This window comes from Myotis myotis, unplaced genomic scaffold, assembly GCF_014108235.1.
Source record: "Myotis myotis isolate mMyoMyo1 unplaced genomic scaffold, mMyoMyo1.p scaffold_m19_p_2, whole genome shotgun sequence".
Taxonomy (NCBI): domain Eukaryota; kingdom Metazoa; phylum Chordata; class Mammalia; order Chiroptera; family Vespertilionidae; genus Myotis; species Myotis myotis.
Genome location: NW_023416324.1, coordinates 69,870,463 through 69,883,123, shown reverse-complemented (window position 1 = coordinate 69,883,123; position 12,661 = coordinate 69,870,463). Strand labels below are relative to the sequence as shown.

At 36.9% G+C, this 12,661-nt stretch overlaps 1 protein-coding gene across 1 annotated transcript in view; it reads right to left on the bottom strand.

Moving 5' to 3' along the window:
* The window catches only part of BRDT (bromodomain testis associated), a 34,546-nt gene that overhangs the window by 6,157 nt on the left and 15,728 nt on the right, over nt 1–12,661 (bottom strand). Inside the window, exons 10-13 of the mRNA XM_036351372.1 lie at nt 12,219–12,332; nt 11,892–12,023; nt 5,027–5,088; nt 3,982–4,153 (exon numbers count right to left, since the gene is read on the bottom strand). Coding sequence (XP_036207265.1) covers nt 3,982–4,153; nt 5,027–5,088; nt 11,892–12,023; nt 12,219–12,332 — 480 coding nt within the window. The remainder of the gene's footprint in view (nt 1–3,981; nt 4,154–5,026; nt 5,089–11,891; nt 12,024–12,218; nt 12,333–12,661) is intronic.

Here is a 12,661-nt window from a genome sequence, read left to right as displayed (position 1 = left end):
ATAATAGAAGTGTCAGAGATGAAAGAAAATTAGTAAAATGTATATGAAAATCTTTCTCCTTTCAGAGTCTGGGGTGCACCACGAGACCCAGAGTCAAGTCCCTGCCCACCCACATGCGCCTTGAAATTGTGCAAGACCCAGACCCGGCTGGCCCCACCCCCATTGGGCTAGATCTAGATTTGGCCGGTCCCATCCTTATCAAGTTCTGCCATGCGGGGTCGCAGCCTCAGATCCCCCATCAAGCCCCACCAGGCAGGGGGCATGGCCTGATGTCCCCTATCAAGCCCCACTGGGCGGGGGTCATGGTCTGAGTTTCCCTGTCAAGCCCCACAGGGTTGGGTGTGTGGGGGTGACGCAGCCTCAGGTCCCTGGTGATTGCTTGTTAAGGATCGTTACAGGAACTTGGCCTCTGCTGTGGGTGTAACTATCTTGTGTCATGGAAACCCTGTCTCCACTGTGGGCACCACCATCTTTGTGATGGAGTGATAGTCAATTTGCATATTCCCTCTTTATCATATAGGATACCCAGGACTTGGATGCTTGAGTTGTAAAAGTGAGACTAGAAGTCATAGACACCAAGATGATCACTCAGGAAGGATGTACAGATCATTGCACACTTGAGCAAATGGAAGTCGGCTTCAAGCCTACTGGTATGACAGGGGATCACTAGCTTATGAAGCCTATACTTTGGAACATGGCTAAAAAGCTCTGCAGTAAAGTAAAATGATAAGAGGCTTGAGGATATAACTCAGATTATTATCAACAGTTAAAGCAACAGCCCAGCTGCTCTCCTCTGATCTCTATGCCCCATTCCTCCAACTGATCTACATAATATTGGCAGATTAATTACCTTGAAGCACACCCTGTTGCTCAAAAAAACCTTCATTGACTACCCACTGACTACACCATTGCAATCATGTCCAAAGTCTTTAGATATCAAGGTTCTTTATTATCTGAACCAGGTTTACATTTCCAAATTTATTTCCTTGTATTTCTGTTTATCCAGTCAAAGCTTTAACCACATCTAATGACTGGCTTCCTAAATCCACTTCATTCATGCTGTTTCCACCATACAAAATGCCTTCCAATCCTAGATATACATAGAAAAATCTTACATTTTCTCCAGTATCCAGCTCAAATGATATTTATTTATCCTGTAAAATACATATCTACCAAAGAGATCAGGTTATTCTGCCTTACCACCTCCTTAAATTTCATTTTTGATTCTTTTAGGGCATAATATTTTTTTTTAGTTTATATTCCAGTTGTTTGTTTTTGCTACTAGATGGCAAACTCTTTGATGTACCTTTTCATTTGCCATACAAATCTACACTGATGACAGCATAAGTTTTGCTTTTTAAAAAATTCTTAATAAAATTGAGAGGTTTGTAAGCTGGGAAAGGTTAAGTTATAAGGATACGGTAGTAATTCTTTATGACTAAAAATGTCAACTTATTTTAAGGAAAAAAATTAGACAACTTTCAGTTCATGTAGAGATAATGGCAAAGGTTTTTTTTTTTTTTTAAAAAAAAAGCTGATGACACTGAAAATTCAATTTTAAAAATATTTTGCTTACTCTAATATTTTGTCATGTGTTTTTCATTTTAAGTAAGAAAACTTTGGTAATGTTTTTCTTACTTTCATTGTTTAAATTAGAGCTGTAACCCCAATTTTTTTCTATCGAGATTCAACTCCAGAAAAGTAAAATTCTATATATATTTTATAGCTTTTATATATTTACAGTTTCTCTTGAACACAGTGCCACCTACAGTTGACAAATGAAATCCATGTTGCTTCTGAAAAATGAGTAAGTGTAGCAGGACAGCCAGCCAGCCACTCTAACATCACCCAAACTTTCCCTTTACAGATCATGTTATAATCGCCATGTAAACAGAAATTGAAGTAATACAATAATAGATTCCAACTGAAGACTTAGATACATAAAACCTACTTTTTCATAGATAAGATTTAAAAAAAAACACCACCATCTTGACTTTCCTCTTTCTAATTGTTTTTCATTCTCTTTATTTTTCTTCAAGGCTATCCCTATCATTCTTCTATTAACTTACTATAATGAAAACAGCAACTTTTCCCTTCTGACCAGCCTTTAAACATGTTCAAATCCCTGACTAAAAACTCAAAACAAAACAACTCCCAGTCTTAGAAAAAAACACCTTAGTGTCAAAGTCACAGGTATCTTTCCTCCCTATTTGTTTTTTTGTTTGTTTGTTTTGTTTTTACAAAATAAGAGACTCACATCTAGCACTGGTATTCAAGACGATCATGACCTAGAACCACTACACCTTCAATAATTCTCCTGAGTATCTTGAAAATCCTTTTTCAGAAAATAATAGTTTACACTCTGGATCTTTTGTTTTCTTTTTCCTGGGATGCCCTACAGTGTTGCCTTAGATATTTTCTCTCTTGATCTCTACAGAATAGTGGGGAGCTTTTACTGGAAGCAATAAAGGTGTATCAAACTTCACTGTTTCCTCCTAATCTATGCTGCACAAAAACAGCTTAGAAATTTCTTCTGCTTTGGAAGGCCAAGTGGAAACCCAGGAGCAGCCTAGAGGGAAGGAGCCATGCATAAGGAATATCCACACCTGCCTCTAGTCTTGCCCCGGAAACATTAGTCTCAAGGTTTACTCCCTAGACTGTGCTCATCACTATCAGAGAATATCCTTTGTGCCACACATCCCTAGGAGAACAATTCTGAGACTGGCAATGCCTCCATTTCTGACAACCTATAAGGCATTTATGAAGTCAAATGAATCTAACCATATAAAGTTAGCTAATTTAGAAGACGTTTGTAGTAAATACAAACCATCATTAGGCAAGTATTTCTAGCCCAAGTTGCCTTAGCTGTAAACTATTTATATAATTCCATTTCTTTCTATGAAATTTCTAAATATCTTTTCCTCATTCAGTCTTACCTTTCCAACCCATGTAGGCATGGGCATCATGGAAAAGAAAAGCAGTATCTCCTAAGTATGCTCAGAACTTGGTAGTATGGGCTCTGACAGTGATGGGTTTTTTTTATATAGCAAACATGCCAGTGTATATAATGTATATGAAAGTAAGTAGCATGTGAAGTGTACATATAATTTTTCATTCAAATGTAAAGAGTGCCGCCCTGACCGGTTTGGCTCAGTGGATAGAGCGTTGGCCTGCGGACTCAAGGGTCCCAGGTTCGATTCCGGTCAAGGGCATGTACCTTGGTTGTGGGCACATCCCTGGCAGGGGGATGTGTAGGAGGCAGCTGATCGATGTTTCTCTCTCAATGTTTCTAACTCTCTATCCCTCTCTCTTCCTCTCTGTAAAAAAAACCCCAATAAAATATATACATAAAAAAGTGTAAAGATGCCTTTGGGTATGAAGCAGATAATTTCTAACACTGTGTTTCAGTGATTATTTCTAACCTGAAATGTACTAGTTATGATTTTCAGTATCTCAGATGCATAGCAAGCAAGATGACCTTAGCAATTTTTTGAAATATATATTTTTATTGATTTCAGATAGGGAGAGGGAGAGCTAGAAACATCAATGAAAATCATTGTTCAGTTGCCTCATGCATGCCCCCTACTGGGGATCGAGTCCACAACCCAGGCATATGACTTTGACCAAATTGAACCTGGGACCCTTCAGTCCACAGGCTGACGCTCTATTCACTGAGTCAAACAGGCTAGCAGTGGTCGGCAAACTCATTAGTCAACAGAGCCAAATATCAACAGTACAACGATTAAAATTTCTTTTGAGAGCCAAATTTTTTAAACTTAAACTATATAGGTAGGTGCATTGCTATTAACTTACTTAGGGTACTCTTAAGCTTAGGAAGAGCCACACACAAGGGGCCAAAAGAGCCACATGTGGCTCGCGAGCGGCAGTTTGCCGACCACGGGTAGGGTGACCTTAGCATTTTCATATACAGATTTAGAAGTCAGTTTCTCATTTGCAGTCATTTACTTGCTAATTTCTTACCTGAGGGAGGCAGGATTTGTAAAGGTGAAATGTTTTTCACACTCGGTTTATGTTCTAATTCTTGATGATTAATTGCTAACTGGTGGTGATCTGGTGCGGTTCCACTTGAATGTGTAGTCTGATGAAAAAGGGCAATAGTACTGGAGGTTGTATCTTGCATAGAAGATTGTATCTGTTAAGACAAAGTTAAATAAAATTACCTTTCAGGGTTTTAACCACACACAAAATATAACTAAGAATATAGAAACATGAGGAAAGAATATAATTGAACACTATCTTTGAATATGAAATTATTTAAGTCACACAAATTCATAAGGTATAATTATTCCTATCTTACAAATGAGAAAACCTAGGTTTAGAAAGATTAAATATCTTTGCCATCATATACATAGCTTATACTAAGTAGTTAGTCAAAGCCTAAAATCATAATTACTAGTCCCATAGACTTACATGCATATTATCAAACAGTGCTACTTATTTTTAAGTGCTTTCCTGTGATCTACTGAAAATAAAAACTTAGCCTTTATATCAAATCGAGAGACAAATCCTCTTTTGCCCCTTTTTCTTTACTGAATTACAGACATAAAGGGAGAGGTGGTTAAAATCACATGATGGTTGACCCATACGACTATCAACAAATTCTGATTCAGTACTCAGTTAAAAAGCTGTATTATAATAGCTAACACTTAGTGATTATGCTGTGAAAGGCACTAGGCAAAGCCCTTATTCCACCTACTGTGTGCATATGGGAAGACCAAGGCTGCTCTCTATATTTCGACTCACAAGACTAAGCCAAAAATTCTATAAATTTGTTCTACTTATTTGTTTGACTTATATAATAGTTATATTTTATTAGAAAAATGTAGCCTAATACTTTCTATTCAATCTTCTTTCGTAAGAAACCTTTGAACACCTGACAAACTGAATATAGTGACAAGTCTTCATGTAAATCAAACAACCAATTGCAAAGAAAGCTACTACTATCTAGTGAGTTATAACATATATAATTTTAAAATTCTAAAGTAAAAATGGAGAATTAACTTACCTTTATTTTCTCTTTAGAAGGAGATCCATTCTGTTTCACTTCAGTAAATTTAGGTAACATTTCTACAAAAGAAATGTTTGCAAGCTTAAAATTACTTCGAAATTACAATTATTTTCATATTAGAAATAAAATGGTGAAATGCCTTAAGTCCAACCTCCTAAATCAAGAGGTTCTTATACTCTCCAGGATTTTGCCCTCTTTGAATCCATCAAAATTTCTAAAGGCATACTTGCTTTTAAAAGGGACACTTCTTTCCCACATAATGGAATACATATCCACTCACAAATTTCAATTTGTATTATTTAAGCAAAAAAGAACAGTTACTTCACAGTTAGGAGATCAAATCAGTGATATTTTAAAAAAGGAATAAGTCACAAAAGAGAGCTTTTAATTAAAGAAGCAGTACCAATTATACTAAAATCATCATTTACCAAGTAGCTACTAAGAGTTTAATTAAAATAAGAATTTACTATAAGGCAAGGGTATGTTATTTATCTGAAAGGATACAGTATTTTATTAAAAGCGAAGCTATTTGATTTCATGATAAAGTCTGCTCTGCTTGCTAAGCATTATAATAAAGGTCCCATCTGATTAGTACTCTAGTTACATCTAACTATTTGTCAGCCTCAACTATATGGCACCAAAGGGGTTTTATAATAATTCATTTAACTTTACAAATACCTTTACAGCTGACACTGGCAGTAGAGTAGGTATAAAAAGAGATCTCTGACATGGTGCTCATAGGTTCCTCTTTCTTTATTTAAAACTAGAAGCCCAGTGCACAGATTTGTGCACAGGTGGAGTCCTTCGGGCTGGCCTGCGGACATCCCCCAAGGGGTCCTGGATTAAGAGAGGGTGCAGACCAGGCCGAGGTACCCCACTGGTGCACGACCGATCAGGGCCAGGGAGGGACCATGGGAGGGCTCCAGGGCGTGTCCAGCCTGTCTTGCCCAGTCCTGATTGGCCAGACCCCAGCAGCAAGCTAACCTATTGGTCGGAGCGCCTGCCCCTCTGGTGGTCAGTGCACATCATAGCAACTGGTTGGAGGGACAATTAGCATATTAGGCATATATATATATATATATGTATTCTGGTGCTATTTTCCCCAATTGCAAGTGTAGGTCAGTGTGGTAAAGCTCCAAACTATAGTTAGTGCCTTCACCCCTCTCTCCAGGCCAGCTTGTATGAGCAAGTAATCATTATTTGCTTTAGGCTCCAGGACACCAGGGCTGGTCAACACCAAATCTTATTCAAACTGAATACATTTTAATTTTTTTTTATCCTCACCCAAGGATATTTTTCCATTGATTTTTAGAGAGAGTAAAGAGAGGGAAAGACAAAGAGAAACATTGACAACGTGAGAGACACATCAGTTGGTTGCCTCCTGCTTGAGCCCCAACCAGGGTCCGGGCCAGGGAGGAGCCTGCAACCGAGGTACATGCCCTTGAGCAGAATCGAACCTGGGACCCTTCAGTTCACAGGATGAGGCTCTATCCACTGAGCCAAACCAGCTAGGGCTACATTTTAATTTTAATAATTACCTTCTGCCTCCTGAGATGTCATCAGTTTCCATTGGATATGTTACTGTTCTTTCCTTTTCTAAAATGTTTGTTGCTTGACATTGTTAAAATTGCTAAATGCCACTCAATAGTGTGTTTTTAACCCTTAGTTATTGAAATAAAGTTTATTGAATGAACCACAATTAAGTACAAAATAGGGTAAAATTTTAAAGAAATATGAACTTAAAATTAGCAATTGCCTATATAAAAAGATATATTAGTTAATAAACTCTCTTAGGGGAATAACATGTACTCACAGCATATGTTAGAAAAGTGTCGTGTAAATGAGTAATACCTATAATGGTTGATAGTCTGCTTTAAAAGTTCAGTGGACAAAGGAATATTCTCAGGGAAGTTCACTGTTTTTATGTCTGAAAAGCTGAAAGGCCTTCTCTTTGAGTGATGGGTACATTCTCTTTTGTTCTCCAAAAGCATAATCATCCAGGCTGATCTGGCATCACTGACATTAGTGGCTGTGTCATTGTTGAAAGCCTGAGGCCAGCAATAGATGTTAATATATTAAAAGCCAAGCATATTTTGAAAGAGTGTGGTGGGCCCTTGAAGTGTGGACACTGTGAATACTCCAGGCAGCTGAGCAAAATCCGCAAAGAAAACAAAAATGGCTTTATTTTTTACATAATCTGTAAAAGGCCAATGGTGCTGCTCAAGCGAATCAAAATGATTATAGGTGACTTATGATGCAGGGATGTTGTGAGTGTGGGTGTATAAGCAAGCAAAATCTTTCTCTTTCCAAGAAGATATCTCTATGTTCACTTAACACGAGACCTCCAATTTCCTCAACTTGCAATCCAATTGGGAAGGTTCTCTTTTCCCATGTGTCCCCAGACATAGGCAAGGCCTGAAGGATAGTGATGCAGGCAGGGTGGCCTGTGGCCGGTGTGTGGTTGCTGTTTATAGTTCTGAAGTACTTTCTGTGTTTGAGTTGGCAAAAAATGTGCTTTAATTTAAAGGATTCAAGTATTTTCAATTATATGAACCCTATCAATGTCATTCTACTAAATATCATTTAAGTGTTGGGGGTTAGGTGGGAGGAGAAAGGAAGAAGATAGACTACACAGACCACAGATATAGATGCAGGTAGCTTTTACATTTTGTGGAGAAATTATGGTTTCACCTTTGAACAAAACCAGACTTCATTAATATAATTATAATATATGCAATCTATACATCTGTCTTAATTGTTCAAATATGTACCTGCCCTACATTATTCTATGATATAAACTCTTAAGTATAATAAAAATATGACATACCATGTTAGTACTCTGCTAAACTCTAAGAGTTCCAACAAGGTTTGCAACCAGGGGAGCAGCTGGCAGCAGCAGCAGCTCATCCTAGGCTTCTCCCCATCTCCGCACATCCTGTATCCAAGGGCCCTTCCTTTGCCTCACTTCCCTGAGCTTCAATAAACTTACTTTTACTTTAAAGTAATCAAAGCTACCTAATATAGTATGTCTTTAAGTCTTACAGACTATAGATAGATGAAAATAATAGCCTATACTCAGCATTTTGCTTCTCATTCTACTCTCGAATCATTGACCGCAGTGGAGTGGCAGTGAGCCTACCAGGCGGCAGCAAGTGCAGTAGTGGCGCAGCGCACTACTGCCTCAGCTTTGCACACTACTACATCCCTTAGGGGATGTTGGACTGCCGGTTTCCGCCTGATCCCTCAGGCCAGGCCGAGGGACCCCACTGGTGCATGACTTCATGTACTGGGCCTCTAGTATTGTAATAGAGATGCCAACTCATAATACAGGATAGCCATAAGAACCTTGAGTCTGATGTACAAATTTGTAAGAAATTGTGACTTGACTAAGAAAACTGCATAAAATCAAATTGCTATAAAAATCCAGGACAGGTATTAAAAAACAGATTAATAAAAAATTCATAAAGATCAATATTTCTATCAGAAAATATATTTTACAGATTTCAGAAAAGTTTCCTCTAATAAAATTTTGAAGAAATGAAATTATATTCATATATCCTATCACGAATAATCAAAAGGCCTTCTTACCTAGAGTGCAGGGAAGCAAGATATTCAGTTATAATAAATTTTAAAGCCACACAATCTTGGCATGCTCTCCCTCTTGGGAGCACACCTGTGCCTTTCCCTCAGACACATTACCTCTGCCTTTCCCTCTCTTAAGCTCCAAGGGCCCTTCTTTTGCTTCTGAAATTTGTTTCCTGAGCCTGCCCAGTCCACCTGGCTCACTTCTACTACCTATCTAACTTTCTATATAAACTTTCTCTTATAATTTGGGAAAAAAAGCTACAAAATCTTATATGTATTTTCAGTTAATTTTTATGCATGTTAACGAAGTTTTTGCTCATATGCCTCGTTTTCAAAAATTATATTTTTTCAGTGAATAGACCTATTTCCTCCCACCTTTAAACTCAGACTTGGGATTTGTTTACTCCCTGAAAATGTCATGTGCATAATTAAGAATGGTAGATGAGTAACTTATTTTTACAATAGTTATTGTCATTGATAACTAATGATTACTTTTCATAATTTACAATCCATTTATATATTTTTATTGTTCTCAGGAGAAGTAAAAATGTTCTTAGCTTACACACTAGAAATTAGGAGTCTTACAGTGTTTTAATGGGCACAACTGAAGTTAATATGTAGGACAAAAGGTCCTACTGCTTTCATTTACTAATTTATTAAACAAAAATATAATTATTTTTCAATGAAGTATACAGTCTGAATATTCATAAAATATAAATTTCAAAGGTAAATAATAACTCATACTATCATGTTAAAAGACAAACTGGCCCTAACCGGTTTGGCTCAGTGGATAGAGCGTTAGCCTGTGGACTGAAAGGTCCCAGGTTCGATTCCAGTCAAGGGCATGCACCTTGGCTGTGGACACATCCCCAGTAGGGGGTGTGCAGGAGGCAGCTGATCAATGTTTCTCTCTCATCGATGTTTCTAACTCTCTATCCCTCTCCCTTCCTCTCTGTAAAAAATCAATAAAATATATTTTTTAAAAAAGGACAAACTGTCCTTTGTGTCACAAACCTATATACTATTATAATGTGGAATGAAGTATAAAACTTCTGCTACTTTAAATATATAGTTTTAATTTTATATACATAATTTTAATTGATTTTAGAGAGAGGAAAGGAGGGGGGAGAGAAACATTGATTGGTTTCCCCCTGTTTGCACCCCCATAGGGAATCAAACTCACAACCTGGTTGGTTATATGCCATAACTGGAAATTGAACCTGCCACCTTTCAGTGTATGGAAAAATGCTCCAAAATCCAACTGAGGCACACTAGCCAGGGCTGCTAATTGGATTTTTTAAATAATGATTTTTTAAAATAGTTCCTGCTTTTTGAAAATGATGACATTAAACAATAATGTCATAAAATAAAAATTTTAAAATTAGAATTCTGAGGCCAAGTTATTCTGCAAGAAAGTTTGAAAAACATAATATTATACCAGAGGGAATAGGGGTTGAGAAGATAGTAAGGGGTAAAAGGAGTCAAATATATAGTGATGAAAGAAGATTTGACTTTGAGTGGTAGGCACACAATTTAATATACAGATGATGAATCATAGAATTGTACACTTGAATGTATATAATTTTATTAACTAGTCACCCCAATAAACTTTAAAATATATAACACCCAGCTTGTGTGGCTTAGCTGTTGAATGTCAACCCATGAACCAGAAGGTCACGGTTCAATTCCCCATCAGGGAACATGCTCAGGTTTCAGGCTCAATCCCCATCACGAGGCATGTAGGAGGCAGGCGATCAATGATTCTCTCTCATCATTGATGTTTCTATCTCTCTCCTCTCTCTAAAATCATAAAAATATAATATATATGTTATATACATGCATATAAAAACAATGGCAACAGAAAAAACAACATTTTAAGAAAACATAATGGATGAAAAATATTTTCTTTCCTTCATGGAATATTTTGGAAGATTCTATCAGAAACTGATAATTAAAATTAAAATTGAGGTACTCTGTTAAAGCACTCTGTATATAGTACTTTTCCTCTATTACACAAGGAATTTACGGAAAAGAAGTCAATATGTAATTAGATAATTCAAACTAACAGTTCCAATATGAGTTCTATCCTACAAATAAAAGACAAAGTGCTCTAACTTATTAGGCCAAAAATGCTTTATTAAATGGAATTACAAATGCTATAACAATTTAAGACTCTAAATGCAACTTAAGAGTTTTCCCAGCATTGTTTTATGCTTAAAAGTAAAATAATATATAAGAGCCCTAAATTAATTTTTTTCTGGTATGACAAATTCCAACAAAATTATAAGTTCTGTTTATTCTAACAAAAATATTTAACACTGTGTACTTTAGAAATGTAAAAACAAAATACAGCAATCAGCACCACATAAATACTAACTAAACAGAAGCAAAAGTGAAAACAGAATGCAGTGCACACCAGCAAATCCTTACTGCCAGACTGAAATAAGAAGGATATTCTAATAGTTTGTAGGAATACCTGATGTGCCAATATTCTATGTTGGACGTTTGTTTTTTGTTTTTTTAAAAAGATCTGAATTTCATGACAAACAAACATCTCATTTTAAAATAAAGCAAAATTTTAGGCACCAAAGTGTTCTATATTCTGAATTTGCCTTTTGGTGAACAATGATGAATGCTACTACCACTTCGTTCCTTGGGGCAGAGGTTACTTGTCAGCTACATAACCATCAGTGAAAGTGCACGAAGAAAACAGGAATGAGTTAAGATTGATACAGCTGACAATAAACTGTACAAGGTAATGTGTGGTACTTTAGCATAAGTGAGAGTCTGAATTTAAAGAATAATTTTTTTATAAATGAAGGATCATCTTCTATGGTGAAGACAATGTAGAAGTGAAAAAACCTGTTTTACAGTTTCTAGGATGACTGGTTTCTTAATTCAAAATGATTATTTGAATCAGAATATATTGTCACAATAGGACATGCTTTGCAACATTAGAGTGATCTGATATGAAAAATGTCCTCAATCTTTTATCTTAGAAACAGAAGACCAGCATTTTGTTATTTGATAGTTTCTGGTATTAAGATTTGATCTGGTCTTAATGTACTAAGAGGCTATCCCACCTTTAGTAAAACTATTTTCAATATTACATACATATAATATGAAGTTTATTTTACACAGTACCTCTTAAAGAAAATAGTGATATCATCAAATATGGGATTAAATAAGTGTGGCATCCAAGCCATACTTTCTGGTAAGTAACAAACATTTAAAAAATTTTCCCACAACCAGAGGTGCGCTTAAGGGGATAGCTAACCTGATTCGGAATCACTGCTGTCTGAAGTAACTGAATCACTGCTACCACTTTCAGACTCTGACGAACTGCTGCTGCTGTCACTCAATCGGGAACCAATTCCAACAGCAGCTGTGGATGATGGCGTTTTCTCAGCTACAAAACAGGGAAACACATTGAAATGCCAGTAGGTGTCCCCATAAAATGTATACACACTTTAATAACTAATAGCTCAATTTTGAAAATGAAATGTATTTTAATAAACACTGCCTATATAATTATTCAAAGTGTGTATATACATTTTTTGGGGAAACCCCATAGTCACAGGAACATTTGAAAATGACCACCTACATTTTGTTTGGCATTTTCTGGAATTTAACTGATTATTGACATCTAATAATCGCTTTTCCAGCTGCTGTTTCTTCTGTGCATGAAATTCTTCATTTGACTTCATTATTTTCTTACCTGTGTGATTTAGGACAAAAGTAAAAGAGTGGGCAAACTTAAAAGTAGTGAACATCAGAATGATATCTACTCATATATAGAAATTAGAGGCCTGGTGCACGAAAATTCATGTACTGGGAGGGGTCCCTCAGCCCGGCCTGCAAGCTCTCACAGTCCAGGAGCCCTCAGGGGATGTCCTACTGACAGCTTAGGCCCACTCCCCACGGCTGATCAGGGAAAGGCACCACCCCCATCACCCTCCCGCTGCTGCTGCCTCTGGCCTCCCCCAGCAGGAGGTGACCTGGCGATCAGGGGAAGGTGATGCCCCCATCATGCCTCTGCTGCTGCCA